The 20,564-nt window shown below is 38.0% G+C and overlaps 1 protein-coding gene across 2 annotated transcripts in view; it reads left to right on the top strand.

Moving 5' to 3' along the window:
• The first annotated feature begins 914 nt into the window (after positions 1–914).
• The window catches only part of ELP2 (elongator acetyltransferase complex subunit 2), a 37,836-nt gene continuing 18,186 nt past the window's right edge, over positions 915–20,564 (top strand). For both annotated transcript variants that reach the window (XM_036406687.2, XM_036406686.2), the window contains exons 1-10: positions 915–1,046; positions 1,147–1,225; positions 2,933–3,018; positions 4,748–4,898; positions 6,116–6,193; positions 10,179–10,243; positions 16,156–16,222; positions 17,080–17,214; positions 18,098–18,193; positions 19,679–19,779. In XM_036406687.2, the coding sequence (XP_036262580.1) occupies positions 915–1,046; positions 1,147–1,225; positions 2,933–3,018; positions 4,748–4,898; positions 6,116–6,193; positions 10,179–10,243; positions 16,156–16,222; positions 17,080–17,214; positions 18,098–18,193; positions 19,679–19,779 (990 nt within the window). The remainder of the gene's footprint in view (positions 1,047–1,146; positions 1,226–2,932; positions 3,019–4,747; positions 4,899–6,115; positions 6,194–10,178; positions 10,244–16,155; positions 16,223–17,079; positions 17,215–18,097; positions 18,194–19,678; positions 19,780–20,564) is intronic.

Genomic DNA, 20,564 nt, shown 5'->3' with positions numbered 1-20,564 from the left:
GCTGATACAATTTGAGCACATCTATCCAGTATAATACCCTGCATTGTGAACCTGTTTCTCAAGGCCAGCGACCATGCAAGTAAAACTAGAATACCACAGCAGTATTTTTTTTTTCCTTGATTTGATTTCAATTTCTTGTGCAGGAGGGCAATAAATATATAAAAGAATGAAAAAATAAAAATCTAGCAGATGGAATTCACTAACTGCTCTGTTCTTTTTTTTTTTTCTCTGCTGAAAAGCAGAGGTATTCAAACATATTCAGATCAAGCAGTTGAGCCTGGCCATTGCTCAGTAGCAAATTCTCGTGCTTTCCACAACAGTAATTTCAGGGACATCATACATGGTAATATTAAATACATCCCGACATCAGAAACTTAATTGGAGCATGATTCTTTATCAGGAGCTGGTACCACCTCTTTCCCAGGTCATGGAAACAGCCCAGGAATGGGCATCAGTGACACCATCTCTGATACTCAGCTCTCTCACTTGGTGAAGGGTCCAGAGGGTAAATCCTACGGGAGGTGGCTGAGGGAGCTGGGGTTGCTTCGCCTATAGAAAAGGAGGTTCAGGGGGGACCTTATCGATCCCTGTAACTCCCTGAAAACAGATTATGGCCAGGTGAGGGTCGCTTTATTCTCCCAAGCACCCAGCGACAGGATGACAGCCCTAAGCTGCACCGGGGGACATCTAGGTTGAGCATTAGGAGGAATTCCTTCACAGGAGCCAGCAAAGAGAAAAGTTTTGCACTTATGAAACCCTCAAGGCCTCGGCAAAAGGCGCAAGAGAGACAAAACGCCCCACCGACACCCCCACAGCCGCCGGCCCTCACAGTCGCCGGCCCCCCTCAGGCCCCGCCCCGCGCGGGGTCGTTGCCACGGGAGCCGCGCGGGGTCGCGCACGCGGCGGCGGCCAAGATGGCGGCGCCCGTGTCGGTCTGTCACGTCGCTTGCTGCCCCAACCGGGCGGGCGGCGGCGTCGTGGCCTGGGGTCGGGGCGGCCTCCTCGCCTTCGGCAGCTGCCACGACGTCATCCTCTACGACCCAGCGGTGAGTTGGTGCGCTCTGGGGGGGACCAGGACCGTGACCGTGACCAGCCCTAGTCCTAGACCAAGTCCCTGACGCTCGGTGCTGTCTGTCTGTCCCGCAGGTGAGGCGGGCGGTCGCCGCCCTCCGCGGCCACGCCGGCAGGGTGAACTGCGTGCGCTGGGTCCGCCGGCAGGACCGCGGTGAGTAGCGAGGCGGTGCGGCGCCGGGGCCGGGGCCGGGGCCGGGGCCGGTTCCCCCGCGGGCCCCGGGCAGTGCTGCCGTTGCCGTTGCAGGGCAGAGGCGGCGGGGGGTGCTCGGCAGCAGCGGGGCTGCGCTGTACTCTCCAGGAAATAGGGAACTGCGACCCTCGCAGAACATCCTTTCGCCTTAAGCCTAGTTTCCGAGAGGGATTTTCACACAATCAGTTAGTTTGGAAAATGTCTTTAAGATCATTGAGTTCAACCTGTGACGCAGCACCACCGTGTCAACTAGACCATGGCACTGAGTGCCACGTCCCTTCTTTCCTTAAACACCTGTAGGGACCGTGACTCCACCACCTCTCTGGGCAGTCCATTCCAATGTCTAAGCACCCTTGCTATGAAGAAATTTTCCCTGATGTCCCGCCTAAACCTCCCCTGGTGCAACTTAAGACTGTGTTCTCTCATCCTGTCACTTGCTAGCTGGGAGAGGAGACCGACCCCCACCTGGCTCCCTCCTTTCAGGTGGTTGTAGAGAATGATAAGGTCCGCCCTGAGCCTCCTCTTCTCCAGGCTAAACATGCCCAGCTCCCTCAGCCATTTATGAAATGCGTGCTCCAGATCCTTATCAGCTCTATTGCCCATCTCTGGACCTACTCCAGCACTTCAGTGCTCTTCCTGAATTGGGAGGCTCAGAGCTGGACACAGTACTCGAGGTGTGGCCTCATGTTCACAGATGGGTCTGCAGGAATGCGAGCTGCCGAACCCAGGTGAGCTGCGTGGCGAGGGAGGGGATCTCTGCTCCTGGCTCCACAGCCAGGGGCACCCCAGGAGGATGTTTGCCTGGGGCTGTGGCAGCTCACGCTGGTCGATGGCTCGCACAGCTTGTTGTTCCACCAGTCTCTTCAGTAAGGTTTGGAGTTTTGCAAGTTTTGACTTTGTAAACTGATTTGCAATGTCTTTTCAGCAATCTCTGAGTATAAAGCTCTGAAGTTGCATAGAGGTTATGTGCTCGACAAAAAGAATCTTTAGATAGATATAAATGTTTGAGACATTTATGAGGCTTTTGCTGGATAGTAATTCCAGGATTTAACATTGCTTAGTGCGGGCTTTTCGTAGGCATATATTCTTGCCCTTAGGCATTTATCACTGAAGAAGAGAAATGTGACTATTAATTAGACTGTTAATATAATGTGCTGCTTCCTTTTTTTGAGAAGTACTGAGATGCAAACATTAGTTTCTAATAGTGATATAAACTGCCATCCTTTCAACAGGTTGCAGTGAAACATATTCTTCTTAAAAATGATTAAAAGAAGTTATTTTCAGGGAACTTGGGAATTAAATTTCCTTGTGAAACTCTGAATTCCGTTTGTTTAAATTTCTCTTACTTTATTTTCCTATCTTCCAAAAAGACCAAACAAAACCCCAAAAGATTAATTTACACTGTTGAATTTGAGAGTCTTCTGGAAAGGTATTTTTACCACTTTTACATGGAACTTTAAATAGTTCTGAGAATTTTCTCTTTATATTTTCTTAGGGAATATCTTTGCTCTAAACCAGTTCTGCACAGTGCAACTCCTATTAACCATTCTTTATTTTGGTGGAAGCTTTGGTTACCAGTGATATTTTATGAGTAGTAACCAGTAGAACTGCTTATGTTGCTGTTACAAAGTTAAGTGCACACTGAACTAACCAAAGCATATTTTTTAGCTTCTGAAACAGAGTTAATTTCTGGTGGATCTGATAAACAACTTATTCTTTGGGCATGGAAAGACACAGTAACATGGAATAATCAGGTAAGCAGGAATAATCTCTTCTCAAATCTTCCTCTACAGTAGTGTCTCACATATCACAAATTATCTGTTTTGTTTGTATTTCTGGTTCATACTATTTGTTTCATTTTGACTGGTTTTGGTTTTTTTTAAGTTGAACCCAGTGTGTATATCCTTGAAATTCTTGGTACTCTGTCTTGCTATGTATTACTGTAAATGTTGTTTCCTCTTTTCTGTGGTTCATCTTTTTCAAATCAGCATTGGTAAAGAAATTAACGAACCTGTCAGTCATTGAGTGGATTTGTTTAGGTGTCCCAAAGACCCTATTTGTCTGTTCTCATCAGCTTTCTGATCTCACATGGCAGTTTTCTTTAAACCACCTTAAAACCTTCAAACCAGGAGGAGCATTCTGAGCTGGCATTTTCTGTATCCTTCTTCCTTGTTTACTTATATCCATTTCTAGTGATTTCTGGTCAATCTGTACAACAATGTGGGGTTTGCATATAGATAGTCTTACTAGGATGATATACAAGGTGGAGTGGATGTTTAACAAAAATGAAAATAAAAAAAATCTGTGCAACAATTGGCTTTTTTCAGAGCAATGGAGGAAAGTAAGGAGACATGCTAATTTATTATTTCTACTGTAAAATGTAATGCAAGAGATTTAGTGTTGTGTGAAAGAGCCTTCTAAATGACCCGAAATTTTGATGAAAAAACCGCTTTATTTTCTAGCTTTTAATATCTTGCTTATTAAGCACTGGATTGGGAATGGCTGTGTAGGTAACCCATTTCATCATCTGTCTCAAAGCAGGTTATTAGACTTGGCATTTTAAAAGGCACGAGAATGCATAGTAGGGGGAAATGAACCCATTTTCATGAGGGAAAGTTCTCAGAAATAAGTTATTTCTCATCCTGATCCATTTTAACTGTTCATGCATTTATTTAAGTTAACTTACAGACTTTTTAATAGACTTTTTCTGCTGGTGTGGTGCACAGCCATATGGCAATAATTTCAAAAGAATGTGGCTAAATGTGCACATTTTAGTGGGAGTTCTAGACTAGTGTAAATTCTTAAAAACAAAGTTCTGTATTCAACCAATGAAAAATTCTCACTGAGGCCTACCAGGCTGGATTTTGGAAAGAGATGTCAAGTCTGTCTATGATAAAAATCTGAATAAATGTTGGATAACTGCTGGTTGCAAAATTAAAAGCTTCTCACCTTGATCTTTGTGTTTATGAGGAACAGATTGCAAATTGAATCACCTGTATTCATTGTCTAAATTTAGCGTTTTTGTTTTTCATGTTGGCATTTTGAAGGAGTAAAAAGCTGTCTTGGTTTGTGAGAACACACTAAACATTGCTGCTAAAGCTGCTGTAGCTGCTGCTTATTCCATTGTGTTCTCTGCTCTGTCTCCTTCACTAAGGTTCTCCAAACTTTTTTGAGATGTTCCTTAGGGTGAGGGACAATAGAAGGAGAAAATGGAAGGAAAACTGCTCTTCCTAACTTTCTATACTGTTTCCAACTTCCCTCAAAGAAGGGTGAGGTTATAGCATAGTGAGGGTGTAGTGTACACAGGAACATTTAATTCTGTTTAGCTTTGAGCAGAATCTTATTCAGTTAATATTCATTGCTGCTGTATCCCTTCTCTGGGTTTCTGAAATACTAAGTATTTTTTTTTCTAAAGTTGCTTTAAAAGTTTTCTCACATAAGTTACTGGAATTTAAACTTTGTAAAATTTTCTCATGTGTTCAGCTTGTGAAAAGCATTCCTCTCAAAGGCCACACGGAAGCTCTTTTTGCTGTGGATGCTGTCTGCCAGTCAGATGAACCTGATTTAAATGTGCTAATAGCTTCTGCAGCCTCTGACTCTACTGTGAGAATCTGGTCTTGGCATGGTTCAGAAGGTAACATTTTTTTAATGTTAGGGATAACATACTGGCTAAATAAGAATGATGAATGCCATCCATTAGGTATTAAATACTGATATCTTGTAATGCAACTACATTGATTTGTCTTCAGACTTTAGTACATCAAAGCACTGTATTATTCTTGGAAAGCCTTGGGCCATGTTGTCTGCAGAATGATTTATCTTTATATTTCATCAGGGATGTGTGGCCTGAATTTACTTTTTTTTTAAAATATGTATTCATGTTATGACAATCTGAACCATTGTAATGTGGAGGCAGACTAGCTGTATGCATGTGTGAAGTAGAATTACATAGTAAAATGATTAATGGTGGCATTAGAAAGATGAGATTTAATTAGTCACTTGTTTTTTCCTATTGGCTTGAGTCCAATGAAGTTTGGGATCTTGACCTTCTGTTGAACTGTTTTCCTGTATTTCCATGCTCTTGCATGGAAATACAGGAAAACAGCATTCTAAAGCGCATAAGAAATACATTGGGTAGATAATTGAGATTTAAGGTGTTATTTGCTGGTTGAGGTTTAGTGACTGCATTTCTTTAGCTACTTTCTTCCTTCTTGGGTGTATTTGAAGATCTCCTATTGCCTTGCCTACGTGAGAGAGGTGGAGTTGCCAATCTACAGTCCCATGTTCTGGAAGGCATTTTTGGTGCTCCCAAAGAACCCCACGAAGTCTCATCTTCTCCACTTTGTCTTGCTGGTGTGGTTACAGTGATAGAGGGACTAATTCTTCTGCTGTAGATAATTTTTTTTCTGCTATTTTCTTGTTTATTTACTAATTTAATTGATTACTAGTTTACTAATTTAACGATTTCCAGGGTCTCAGGGATGTTTGCAGGTTTTTGCTCATTTCTCTAGCTGCCGTTGTAGAAAATGGATTCAGTTTTATTTTCCTTTGTTGTGAATGCTGTTGCCACAGGATATATTTTGTAATATTTATTGCCTCTGGTGTGTTACCACAGTCAAGCTGTATAGATTTAACACAGTATTATCTTCTAACCCAACCAACTGGATGAATTTTTATGGCCACACAGAAGATGATATTATTGTTTATGCTTTTGAAAAAATGTAGATTTTTTTCAGCTTCTTAAAATAAAAATGGATGGGAAAGTTTAAGTGTATAATATAGAACGAAATGACAGTGTAATTGTAATAGTTACAGTGAATGAGATCAACACTGTCTGTTCCTGTTTTCCAGCTAAATGCACTGAAATTCTGCAGTTTGGAAATGGATTTGTTCTGGATGTCTGCTTATCCTTCTTGCCTGGCAGTGATGGTAAGTAAAGCTTGCACATCTTGAATATTAATGCAGGAAGAAAAATCTAAGAAATCCCCCGAACAGATTTTCATTTTGCTGACTCCAGACCTGTGTGCCACAGTTTTTGTTTCCTATGAAATCTGCTTAAGCTGATTCTTGTACCTAAAGATTTTCTCTGAACTCTTCTCAGTAATTAAAAAGAAAGACTGATTACAGTGTCTTCAAAATGGCACTCAGATGGAGTTGCTTAGTTGAACTCTTGTGATAGAAAGCTTTAAACCAGGGTAATAATGCTGTAAATGAATGGGATAGGATGATGCTGTTAGTTCCACCTGTTCCTTGTGCTGCTGCACATGTTTGTTCTTATTGTTTGAATTGAAGGGCAAAATTCAGAAAAAATCTGAAGGCCCGCATTGAAAACCATGGGTTCCCAAGCAGTGTTTATCATCTGTTTGTTCAGTCTTAAATGTGAAAAAATTTGAAATGCTGAACTACTTTAACCTGTGTAGTATGGTTTATGTAGGTTTCTACAAACAGAAATATTAGGTTTTGTAGGCTGCCACAGACATATTCTTTTTGTGCAAATAGGTAGAAGCTTTTTTTTAGTAAAGCAGATGTATCCTCAAGCCAGATACGTGTGTTGAATTAAATTTGGGTTTAAGTATCAGTAGAGTCTTTCCCCTGGATGGAGGCCTGCCAGGCTCCCAACCGAAAAAGTGCTAAATTTTCTTACTGTATTTGGAATTTTCAGCTCTGCTGCATGCATTCCACACTGATGTGTTGTTTTGATTATATGCCTACAAGCATACTTTTTTCTTTGGCTTTGATAATTCTGTGAGCCATGAAAGCTCTATCACAATGTGTTGTCCTATTTGGAAATGCCAGTGTCTGTTTTCAGAGCATGTCTGATACCAAAAGCAGCATCTGTACCATTAAAGAACAGTTACACCTCTCTCTTTTCCTGTAGATACACTAATGTGCTTGTTGAGATGAAGTTAAAAGTCTTGAGGGTAAATTAAAATAATTACTGCAAGTGTGAATATTCTTTAGAAGTGAAGTGCCTGTGGTGTCTGAGTATAACATTCAGATTGCAAAACAACGGATTATATCTTCATTTAGGATACTGTACAGATAAGAAAGTCTCACTGTAACACTCTAGAGTAGTGCATCTGTTCAATGTTGAAATCATGTTGTATATAAGAGAAGTAACCATACATTCTAAAAACACCATGAATTAAAATTATCATGTTAGTTCTTAAAACTGTTTCTGAAATTCAAATTGCATTAAATGTTTGAAGCTTCTTTGAATGGTGGAATAGCAAGGATTTTGTTTTCCAGAGTCCCCAAAACCAGTGTTGCTTAAAGTTACATTGAGAGCAGGACAATCCTGTATTATGAACTCTTCCCATCCCAATTCAGATTAGTTATCCAAAGCAGTACAGTGCTCATAAACTGAAAAAAGAGTTCTTTATTTTTCTGAAGAGCTGAAATTATTTTCAATATTGCATAATTTCATTTTGCACAAAAATTTCATTTTGTGTGGAATTAAAAAAAAAAAATTATACACATTTGCCTTTTTTGTTCCAGTTCCAAACCAGATGACCTCTGCTGATAAAATTGCAAAGAAACAGTTTAGATTTTGAACCATAAATGCATAGAAATGTTTCCTGTAGAAATCCGTAAGGAGCTTTTAATAAAGCATAGCTAGTGTTTTCTCCCTAAACCTGACATAGTAGTCCATATAGATGAGGCATATGTTAATTCTGAAATCTAAATAAAGTAGCTAAAATATATTATTAAAAATCACTGCTGATCATTTGTCAGAAACATTAATCTCTAATGGCAATTTGGAATTTTAATGATCTTCAGGGAAAAATGATTATGATAAATTTAGGAGTTGCTCAGAAATCTTTGTGAAGGCTAAGTTGTCAGCTGCACAGGGATTCAAAGAAGCTTTTCTCTTGAGAACAATCTGCATTTCTTAAGTCAGGAACTAAATACAGAATTACTTTTCTGAAAATCATAAACTACATTTCCTGAAGCATTTACAGCAACCTCTAATTTCGGCAAGAAAGTAAATTTGAGGCTTGCATTCAAAATTGATACGTATGCAATGGATGCGTTAACTTTCAGAAGATGTTCCTGAGCCTAGGATTTTAACTGATTGTCCTTGAAAAAAACTTACTAAAAAAAAAAAATTGAACCACTTTTGTCAAGAAGTCAAATAGAGAAATCTGGTAAACTGTTCATTAAAACCTGACCAGTCATTTGCAGCTGGAATGCAGCTTAAACACTTCTCTGGCAGCCTCTTTATTAAGGAGTTTCTGTACATTTGCTGTTCAGCCTTGAAGAAGAGCTTTTTGCAGTTTTGGTTGCTTGCTTGCTCTTTGCCTTACAGTGTCTGCACAAATTCTGCCTATAAAATGCTGGAATAGGATTTATTTTTTACAAATCTTGATCAGCTATTTATCATATAATCTGATTCTTCCTATGACCTGGATAATTGTCATGATGTAGCATGGCCTCTGACAGCAAATAATTGTCTCCTCAGAAGTGAATTGCAACAGGTGAAAAAAAAAAGAGCAAGTGAACTTGGTAAAGCTCTGCTTATCCAACTTACTTTTCTTATTTCCTCTGCAGGAATTTTATCTTAATCAGATCCAAATTCTAATACCTCAAAGCACTTATGTGGAAAACTATCATACTAGTCTGGATATATAGATATATTTCTTTCTATATATAAGTTCTATATAGTTCTATATAGAACTTTTTGAGTGAAAGTATTTGCATTTGTCTTCAACAGCAACTAAATCATAATTCTCTCTTTGGTTTTCTTAACTAAAGTTTCGTTCCATTGAGCAAATATGTAATTACAGTAATGGCCCATAAAATGTGTTTCTCAGGAAAGGATGATGTTTTCTTCAAGAACATCCATTGTATTGTGTTTTATAGAAGAAAACATCACTCCTGCCCAATTTCTGTGGACCTGATGACCAGGTCTTCATTCAAAGCAGCTCATCACCTTTGATGCAAAGCAGTTTTTTAGACCTATTAAAGAGAGGAGGAGACGGAGGTGAATTGTGACTTAGAGTTTGGGAAGAGGAAGCAAGTGATGGAACTATGAGAATATAGAATGTGGCTGAGAAGTGCAAGAGGAACAGTGGATAACTGGGCACAGATTTGGTACAAGTAGAAAGAAGAGATTAGTATAGAGGATAAAGATATTATGAATATTCAAGTTGATTTTTGATCTATTCATAGTAAAGATAAAATTATCTGTATGAAGGGATGTCATGGAGGCTTTTTGTTAAAATAAGTAGTTGATTTTAGTGAAATTTAGTATTTGGTTTTCTATCCAGACTTGAGAAATTCAAATGTCTAGCCCTTAACTTATAACTTATTTCTTCATAGTTTTATACTAAATTTATTTGCTTTTACTGTTTCAGTCCCTAGCAGTAATGCTTCCTCTTATGACATGTTAAAAAAAGAAGAGTGGAGTAAGCATTAACTGTTTTTCCTCATCCTCTTCTGTTGGAGAGAAGAACTAATACACTGCCTAACTTTTCTTTTTTTAACCCCCTCAGACATAACTTTCTCTGGTTTGATTCAATACACTTACAGGGTTTGTGCACTTTTTAGGTTAGCTAGTGGAAGTCAATTGCTACTCAAGACTTGAGTAGTCTTGAGTGAAAAATTAATAAAAACTCTAATACTTGAACTTCCTACAGATATATGAGCTTGAGACAAACTACTCATTTTAGCATCTTAAATATCTATAGGTATTATTTGCAGTTAAAGTAATTTTTGAGTTCTGTGTTCTTAAGATACTAATTTATTAGACAGCTAATGTAGAATACCTTAAAAAAGTGGTATCACACTTGTCTGTCTGTTAGTATTGTTATATTCCATAATATTTCTATGTTGATTTGTACATTATTTATATTTTTCATGTCCTAGAATATTAGATCTCATAAAAAAATGAAGACCTTCTTTTCCTTTCTAGTACCAATACTGGCTTGTGGTGGTGATGACTGCAAAATAAGTTTGTTTATACAGCAGAATGGTCAGGTAATTAAAATTTTTGTCTCTTGCTCAGAGCATTACTGAGTTTTCTGCTTCTTTTCAAATGTGCTGGTGATCTTTTCCAAGTTCTTCAGTAAGTCCTTTCTGTCTCTATGTAGCCATTGCGTACAACAAGCTTTTCTAATAGTTCATCCATTTTTTTAGATAATGATGAAATACACATACATAATATTGAAGTTGAATTCAGTGTATGAAAGTGTTTTTCTTAATTTTTTCCCTTGTGTGAAGATAGGCTGTTTCAATTCCCACTGATACAAAATAGCTGCAACTGTCCTTCTTTATTAAGTATCCAGGCATTGAGTTGTTCTTATGGAAATGATGTTACTTTCTTTCTATAAATTCTTAAAATAAAACTGTTATGACTTCTGAGGAATTTTATGTTTGTTGCTAAGTGTGCCCTTTATGCTTGACTGCTTTTGAACATAAAAAAAAAGTATTTTTAGGAGTATCTGATCTTATAAAAGCACACATTTTTTCATGTGTTATTTGGAAGCTGGCAATTTTTAGTTTTTCATACAGATAAATATTCCTTTTGAGCAGTAGAGAAACGTTATGTCCTCTCTTGCATCTGTTCAGAGGTTTTGTTAGATTCTAAAGCATGTGTTGAATGACTGTTTTCCAAAACAGAGCTCAGTATCACTTCTTTCTTTCTCTCACTGCCTTAAAAAAACCCTTCAAATCACAAATGCTCTCCCATTGCACCAGTGAAGCTACCATTTAGAACCCCCTTTTGAAACTGGCATATGTAGAACCGCTTAGTCTGCTGCAATTGCTCAGACTCCCTTTAGGGATTAAAGAATAGGTATTCCTTTATTCTTTTTTGGTTTTTTTGAGAGAGAGTGATAAAAGCTACTTTATTGACAATTTTGCCTGTTTGTGCTGCCATGTACAGTAAAAAGATTTTTTTGGTTGCTGTTGTTGCCAGTAATATAAGTACTTCATTCCCTTCTTCTATGTTTAATGATTTCTTGACCACTGAGAAGAAAAGAAGGGTGCTTGGTTAGATTTTTTTTTTTCTTTTTTCCTGTGTAGCTTCGAAGTTATGTCAGTTTAATGAATTCTCTGGGAATTAGCAAAGGCAAAATGCCACTATTGATTCTCAGTGTGTTAAAGAAAGACTTTTATCTCAGGGACTGTGTGGTTGGTTTTTCTCCTTCAGAGTTGGAAATTTGTTTTCCTGTATGATTCAGGTTAACAAATTATAGACAGTTTGACTGCCAAAAATGTTCAGAGATACGTAACTTATTTTGTCCATTGCTGGCCAAACTTTCTGGTATAACAATAGTCTGCCATTTTAAAAGGTAGTCAGTCTGTGGAGGGTAAAGGAAGGTAACTTGAATTAGTAAGTTCCCTCTTAAGCTTCATAAGCAAGTTTGCACTGTCTTTTTTTGGAGGTAGGAAACTTGCTTTATACAAGCGGTGAGCAGTTTTGTTTTGCAAGTGTTATTTTTCACAGTTTCAATTTCAGAAAGTATTTTCACCAGCTGTTGTGGCAGAGTTGGTGTTCAGAATATCTCTTAAATGAGGTGGGACTTCTTGTTCATGTCTATCTTAACTTTCCAGAACATCTCTTCTAGCTAAGTGAACTGTGCAGGCCTCAAAGAGGAGAGCCTGTGTTGTGCTTTACAACTATTAACATAATTAGAACATCCTTGCAAGCCTTCTGACATGAATTCTTGCCGAGCTGCTAAATCTTGTTCATCAGGTTTTCTCAGATCTACTGACACCTTTTTTATGGCTTCTTAGTAATATTAAAGGTATTTGAAGGAAGTGTTACTATAGCCTTGCCATTTTTTACTGGAACTTGGCATAGGAGAGTGATCAGAATCTTAGCTCCTGTGTCATTCCCTTACTGGTAAGGGCCTGTAGCTCTGTTCAGTTAATTCAGTGCCTCTTGTAAAGCACTTCCTTTAGTTAACATCCTCAAAAAGGATGTTATGAATGTGAGTATGAATCCAGAGGTAGAACATGCATTCATAACAGAACATGCATTCTTATGAAACTTAAATGGCACTCACTATTAGACTCTGAGGGAGGATGAGGCATCTTACTAGCTAATTCAGGCTACCTTTTGGTAAACTCATTAATTTTGCAGTCAAGAGGTATTTATTCATTAAAAACTGCTTGGTTTTTAAAACTGAGTGGGCACACTTTTCATCTTTTGAGACTCCTTACCCACAGATCCCTTACTGTGTTATATAGTAGAGAGAAAATGAATTCTTTGCTTTTCTGACTTGTTGGAAGAGAGTATTGATTTATAAAAGTATCCAGGGAAAAATCTTTCAGAAACCATAATATGTCTTCCTGCTAGGGATATAACATCTACAGATGTGGTCTGTGGAGGGCAAGTAATAAACCAGCAGATTAATTAGAGTTTTAAACCAAAACATTTCTATTTGAGCTTTGTTTTTCTGAGAAGATGGTGCACTGTTTGTTTTGGGTTCCACCTAAAGAGTCTGGCATAGTTGAGAAGTGGAATAGGGGGATGAATCAAAGATAATTCAGGCTCTTTCTAATCTGTTGAGATTAACAGCTGCATAGAGACATGGACCCCTATTGCCAAATTTACCAAACTACTAGCCAGGCTACTAGCCTGGTCCTGAAAGAGATGTACCCAAAGTGTGGGCAGGGTTAATTGTGCAGAGTGTGCTGGGCATGTCCACAGCTTCATTAGTTGTGTTGCCTACAGAACAGCTTTATTCTTTGCTTAAAAGGAAAGAGACCAGATTGCTGCTAAGCAACAATGTTCAGAGATTAGGTAAGAGGCATGGGAAAGCCTGTGAAGTAGTCAGACCAGGAGGTTTACTTAGATTTAACTGTTGGTGCTGTAACCTCTTATGTATCCAGTGAGGACCAAGTGGAAACTGAAACAGAGAAGAAATATGGGACTATAAAAACAAAATCTGTAAAAAAAGAAAAGAATGACAGTTCAAAACACTGGTGTATATAGAACCTAGACAATAATAGAAACTTTGAATCACCTAAAAGTAATGACCATGTGCATCTGCACGAACATTTATATTGATTCAATTTTAGAACTGAATACATCTGAAGAAACTGAATGTTTAGGATGCCAAGAGACATAAACTTCAAAGAAAAGGGCAAAAACAATACTAAAAATCCTAGCATAACAGCATACACTCCTCCTTGCTCAGTTTCAGTCAACAGTTTTATTTTTATGGGAACGAGTATCTTGAAAACTTTGACTGAATCATAAAATCTTAGAATATCTCAAGTCTGAGGAGACCCATAAGGACTGCTGGCTCCAACTCCTTGCTCCTCACATACCACCTAAAACTAAATCATATGACCAAGAATGTTGTGTTCCTCATGCTTCATTTCTGTATGTGGTAATAGCCCTTGTGTTCACCTCTGTTTTCCAGCCACTGTACTGACTCTGCTCAGATGGGTGAAGAGTGGAGGATGTTGTTTATAGGGATGGGAAAGCAGCATGAGTCCATTTAAGGGACTGGGTGCATTTTCAGGGGTTTGGGGGTATGTCTCTTCAGCCTCATACACCATCTGGTGCTGGTATTACTGCCATCAGTGAATATGAGGTAATAAAATTCAGCAGCCTCCACCTTAAATCATGTGAATAGGTCGGTGGGTCTATTCAATGGAAGCATATAAAAATTAGTACAGACTTCTAGCTGACTGTTTAAATATGCTTGTTCTGCAGCACAAAAGAACTGCATGCTTGACTTCAAGCTAAGTAGTGCCTAAAAACCTGTTCAGGAAATGACTTAGAAATCTGGGGTAGTATTAATAATCTCAAAATAATTAGTTTTACTCTTTTAAGGGAAAACAAATGGCTGCTTTTCTGAATAGATCTCTTTGATGTAAAAGATGGGTAATTATAAAAAACCCCACACCACAACACCTTGAAAAGAGAAAATTATTAGATGTATGTTTAGATTAATATTAGGGTCAAGTTTCGGGAGATGCACACACTGTTTTAGTGTTAACAATAAAAGAGAAGGATGTTAGCGACAGTTCAGCCTGAACAAATCTTTCTGTTAGAAAAAAAGTTACCAACTAACCTTAATGACTATAAAATACAGAGCATTTTCTCAAAGGTCATATAAATGAATAAATAAATGTGTTTTATCTATTATCTGAAATATCAGTTGCTGAAGATATTTTTTTATGTATTGCCAGAAGCCTGTCTTCAGAAAAATCTTTAGGTTGCTGTTTCATGTCACTTCCTGGACTGTTCTTCCTGCCTGTACACGTAACCCGTTAGGTGTTTAACATAAGCATCTCTCTGGAATGCCCTATTTAGAAGTGCCAGTGGCTGCAGAAGTGACCAGCCAAATGAGGCTTAGGTGGCTGTGAGAACTCATTCTTAAGACCTAAACTTTCTGGTTTGGAAGTATCTGATCAGCTTAGTCTGATCATGTATCCTGTTCTGGTCATGTATCTCATATATAGATGGTTCTGTAGTTTTAGGGATGTTGTACAAGGGCATGGAGTTACAGGAGATGGGGCAATGGCTTCAAACTGAAAGAGGGTAGGTTTAGAGTAGATATTAGGAAGAAATTCTTTACTGTGAGACTGGAACAATTTCCCAGAGAAGTTGTGGATGCCCCATCCCTGGAGCAGCTTGAGGCCAGGTTGGATGGGGCTTTGAGCAGCCTGGTCTAGTGGAAAGTGTCCCTGCTCATGGCTGGAGAGGGTGGATCTAGATGATCTTTAATGTCTTTTCCAAACGAAACCATTTTATGATTCTGACTGCAAATGTGTGATGAGGAGAGGCAGAGTAACACTGATGGGAAGGTGGCTTTGGGGAATATCAAAAATGTTGGATCAAAGAGAGAGGCACTAATTTCTGAGTATGGATTCTTTTTCATACACATACAAATTTTTCCTTTTTTCTTTTTCCCTGTCACAGATTGGAAGAGAGACCTCAGTTGCAGACTTGTACTCATAGCAAAGGCTGTCATTTAGTCATAGTTTTAAGTAGGCCTAGGTAAAGGATTTAGTAGAATATAATGCCAGAAATACTGTGATAAGTTATTAATGCTAAAGTAACTGTTTTAACTGTAACAGTTACTTCAGACATTGTAGTTCAACTTGGAATAAAAAAATGTCATGGAAATAGGGCTGTTCCTGGGCAAAGAAAAGCAGAAATGGGTTAAATTCTAAGTAAGGAGTAAATAGTTGGACTTGAGTCAAAACAAGACAGTAATGTTACATATGTTATAAATGAAAATAAATTCATAGTGAAAGTTCGTAAAAGGGAATCCAGACTGTGTTTGCTCTCTAGTGTTCCTGAGCCCATGTTCATGTAGAGTTTTCCATCAGCAGTTCTTGATGTATACCTTCCTTAGAAATTTTATCAATAAGCTTAAGAAACATAGAGAATATTTCCAGTGCCATAACTGATTCTTATTATTCCTATTCTATTATAAATACAAATTAATTCTTGAAAATAATGTCAAAACATTTGCTTTTCTTTTTATGCTTGATTTTACCTGTATTAATTTTCTTCATCATCTGCAGTTGTATCCACTTCACACAAATACGAGAAATTACTTGTCACATCAAAGTTGCATTATGTGTACCGCACTTTGTGTACCACAGTAAGCCTGATAAGCTCAAAAAAAAATTTAGTTATATCACAGAGAGACTGTAGCCTCTTGAAGGTGCACCTTAACTTCACATCCTTTCCTGCTCATATATGGGTTACCTGTGCCACCTTATCCAATGGTGGCAAAACAAAAAAGGCTTGTCTCGAATCTGTGTGTAAATTACAATCCTTAGCTGTGGCTTATTTTTTTCTCTGTTTCAGATAATAGAAGCTATAAATATAAAAGGCTTGAAAAAATAAAGCTTATTGCTGATAAGTGCATGGTCTTTAGGTGCATTTCTGTGATGTAACAGGAGTTTTTATTCAGTTTCAGAAAACGTTAATACTCCCTGGCCATGAAGATTGGATAAGAGGCGTTGAGTGGGCAGTCTGTGGTCAGTATGCAAGATGAATAAAGTGCAATAGTGGTTTAATGCCAGTACTAGTGTTTTACCCCTCCAAGAGTTGACCTTGATGGACTGTAGCACCTAAACTCTTGTGGTTGTGATGTTTGTTTCCTGAGATGGTGGTTATTAATATTAAAAATCAAGATGAAACTTTTTGACCTTTTAAAACATTTTTCTTGCTTGTTTCAGGTATGTTTACCTGACTGGTACTTAAATGCAAACAAATTGGGGTTTTAGCAACTTATCCTGTTCAATATACAAATGTCTGTATCTGAGTGAGGAAGAGTAGGGGGAAATAGTACATTTATATTTTCTTTTCTTGCTTCCCTCCCTGCCCCTTTTGTTTTTTAATTGGGAAATTATGAGGGGAATCTTTTCAGACATCAATGAATCAAATAGTTATTGCAATGGCACCAAAAAAAAAAAAAAAAGGAATTTGAGTATGCTACAAGCATGGAGAAAGAAAAGGAGGAAAGGAGATTTTGACAAATACTGAGACTGATAGAATTCCAAAAGCGAAGGCCCATGAATAGTAGGGAAGTATATGTATAACGTGTACAGTGCTTACCATATCTTCCACATCTTACAATCATGGACATATTCCCAGCATGTTATAAAATAGTAAAGAATTTGAATTGCAGTAGGGAAATTTGAATTTGAATGGTAGGGAAAGTGAATTGATGTTGAAATAAAACTGAATTTTTTTATGATACTGTGTACAATAGGAAAAATTGGGATAATGCTGTTAGGTGCATGTATGGAAAGATGGTAGGTTAGTCATGGCAGTGACTGCAGTGAAAATATGGCTCTATTTTTTTTTTTCTTCTTGTTCTGAAAACTAATAGGTGAAGACCTTTTCTTAGCAAGCTGTGCTAAGGACTGTTTGATAAGAATTTGGAAAATATGTAGAAAATTAAAGCAGCTTCCAAAAACTGAAGATGATTCCATAAAACTGAAAGAGAATATTTTTACTGTTAAAGGTAGGTAACAGCTATAAAATTCTCTGCCACAACTTTTCACTTGTGTATCTTTTCATGCTTCTGGGGAACCTGACAAGGTGTTTGTTTTGTGTTGACTGCATTATTTTTAGCTGTTAAGAAAGAAGAATTACTGTTTTAAAGCCAAAAGTTAATGATATATTACACGAAATGGTAAAGCAGTGAGAGGGCTTAGTACCAACATGGGTTTTTATTGTTATACATATTCCAAATGCAATATGTAGGACACTTATTTGTCTGTGGGAGAGGAGCTGTTCTGTAGTTCTCCAGTTTAATAGCTTAGCTTTAATTTTCTTTTGAATTCAATGAATTAAAAGGTGCTGCTATAACTTAAAGATTAGAAAAATACTGCAAGTAACAGAAAGTATGTGCAGGCTTACTTTATGGTCATTTAACGAGCTGTTTAAGCATGATAACATCAGATGCTTGCAGTACTGACATTGTAGGGTAAATGGTTTGGCAATCTAGTTAATATAATCAAGGTATGTGTAAAAAGTGCTCATGATACTTCCTGCAAATCCTGATTCGCTGGTTGAAGTGTTTTAATGTTTGTGTTTGCAGTCATTTGGAGATGCAAATATGCATAAGAGTATGTGTAGTGCTAATTTAGGGCATTTATTTCAACACAGCTTGAGAGTTCTCCAGGAATTCTCAGAGACCCTTCTGAGGCAATGCACTGACCCGTGACCATAAATCTGGTCCTCAGGGCTTGTGCCAAAGTAGGATTTCAAGGAGCTGTTCAGTGTCAGGAAGCTTTTGAGATGTTGGTAGATGTTGAAAGCAGTTGATTATTTTGACTAAAGATATCAGAAATGACCTTTCTTGGCTTTTAGAAAGAAATAGGCTTTTCTCTGATTTTTGGTAGATGCTGACACATCATATGCAGTTTCTTTGGAGTCTGTTTTGGCTGGTCATGAAAACTGGGTGTATGCAGTTCACTGGCAACCTCCATTTTCAAAAGGTAAAAAGATATCAAACACTTACCAGTGTTAAGTGTCATATACATAGACTACAGTCACATGTCTTTGTATTGTGTTTGCATGTTCACTTGTTCCTGTAGAGATGACAGTCTTTAAATTGTGCAAATAATGTTTTATGAGTAGATTCCTGGAGTATCAGTTTTTCTAAAGCATTTAACTTTAAGGCATTAGTGCAGACTCCCATTGAAACAGTGTTATTTATAGTTTTAATTTTACATTTTGCTCCAGTAGTTATCTTTCTTTTGAAATTGCTGAGTTCTGAAGCCTTGTTTGCAGTACTGGTTTGCTGTTATGTATCTGCCTGACATAAGGGAAGGAGAGTCTTGATTTGACATTGCACAGTCAGAACACCCTTGACTATTTGTACTGGTAAAGGTGTCTTTTTTTCTGACATATTTTAGAGTTACTGATGACAGGTGACTTCAGGAGTACAAAGAACAGCTTTGCTGGTGTGTACAACACTTGAACAGCAGAGTGCCATTAGAATGTCAAAATACACTTAGTGAAAGACACAGGACTTGCTTTAAAAACACTGGTTTAGTTATCTGGTCCTTAAACTTTTCTCTTTTTTTCTAAATTAGACACCAGTAAAAGGTTTAGCCTTTTAGAACAAGGTTTAGGCACAATGTAGGCCTTTCAGCCTTGCACTGCAGTCTGAAAACTGTCCTGTTAGATCATGAAGTTTTCCAGGTCCTTCATACACGTGAAGCTGCTTCTGTTCTGTGGCCTGCCCAATGCTGGGTTCCCTAAAATAGATTTTCACTAGAGGCAAACTGATCTGAGGGACATATTCTCAGTGCAGAAGGTAAGGTGGGAAGTTTGTTGCTAACATGTCACCTCATGAGATGCCTGCCAATATCTCTATTATAAAGAAAAGTTCCTCAGTGGTTTTCCTACAGGTTTCACAACTGGTGATGAAGCAGCTCCCTCTTTCCCATTCTGTGTTGGGCTTTTTTTCTGGAGTGTTTCATTGCATTCAGGGGAACAGTCCTGAGTTACTGTATGTACTACAGGGTGCTAGAGTCTGCTGAAGTCAGTAGCAAACCTAACAGTTTGGGAAAAAAACCCAAACAGTGAATGCTAGGCAATTATTTTAAACTGTAAATTGCTCAGTAAAAACTTACTTAAGGAATGGAACCGAGAACTGCTGTGCATTCTCTTTGTGAAACTCTAGCTTTTCCTCCAAATTATATTTAATTCAATATAAATTTGGAGTGAGAAAAATGGAATATGATTTTCTTACGTATGTATTTTACTTTTTCTTTGGGTGATTATGCCTGAGAATACAATATCTCCTAAAGAATGCCCGGCAAGAATGTAGAGCCTGTAAATTTGGCATATAAGAAATGCATTGCATGTCTCTGATGCTAAACAATTTTTTTTATGTGTTTATATTTCAGTATTACCTAATTTCTTCAGAACATATGCTCCTAGGTTGTAGGGTAATAATTTTCCTTGTACTGTAGATGGCAGCATGCAACAACCAATGAGGATATTATCTGCATCAATGGACAAAACCGTGATCATCTGGGAACCTGATAAAGAATCTGGAGTCTGGCTAGAACAGGCAAGTGTCAGTCTTTCTCACAATACGTGCTGTATGCAAGTTGTGTTTCCAGCATCATGTGTGTACTGTAGGGAGCAAAAACTCTGCAAAATTCTGGCAGGGAAAGGCAAAGTCTTTTCTTGCAAAAATACTCGTTCTGATGCTCTGTTGCAAGTAAAAGTGTATTTAAAAAAAAGGGATACAATATGATTTTTGTTGCTTGTTTGTTTTCTTATTGCTGTACTGAGGAGTTTATAAGGGGTGTTTGTGCTCAGCTGTCATTCAGAGTGTACAAGACGGGGCTGCATAGTAATGCGTGCTATGGACTCCTGCTAAGAGCCCTCCTGAGCTATATGCAGTTCATCCTTGTGGGAATGTGATCTAAGCAGTTACCACAAAGCAGCTGACATGCAATTCACCAGCCTGGTTTTACTCAGCGTAACTTGATCATTGGCTGTGACATTAGGTTTTCCTTCCATTTGAGCTGAATACTCATGAAGTGTCACTCATGTAGTATTCTGAAGGCTGTTCTGATGTGGATCATCCTAAATAAACACGTAGTACAACCAGATTTCTCCAGTGCTTTGATTGATGTCTTTTCAGTTGACCTGCTTTTCCAAATTGCAGTAGTTCAGTTAAAGTTGTTTGTGTTGGGTTATGGCAGCCATTGTTTGTGGTCTTTCCTGTCACAAAGAAAGTTCCAATTGTCTCTTGGGTGAAAAAGCAGGAATTACAGTAGGGTATTTAATTTTTCCTCTGTTTCATTGAAAAATTCCAATGCCTTTGTGCTTGAAGTAGAAATCAGT

Source organism: Molothrus ater, chromosome 1 (assembly GCF_012460135.2).
Source record: "Molothrus ater isolate BHLD 08-10-18 breed brown headed cowbird chromosome 1, BPBGC_Mater_1.1, whole genome shotgun sequence".
In the NCBI taxonomy this organism is placed as follows: Eukaryota; Metazoa; Chordata; class Aves; order Passeriformes; family Icteridae; genus Molothrus; species Molothrus ater.
This window is presented reverse-complemented; position numbering and strand designations above follow the sequence as displayed.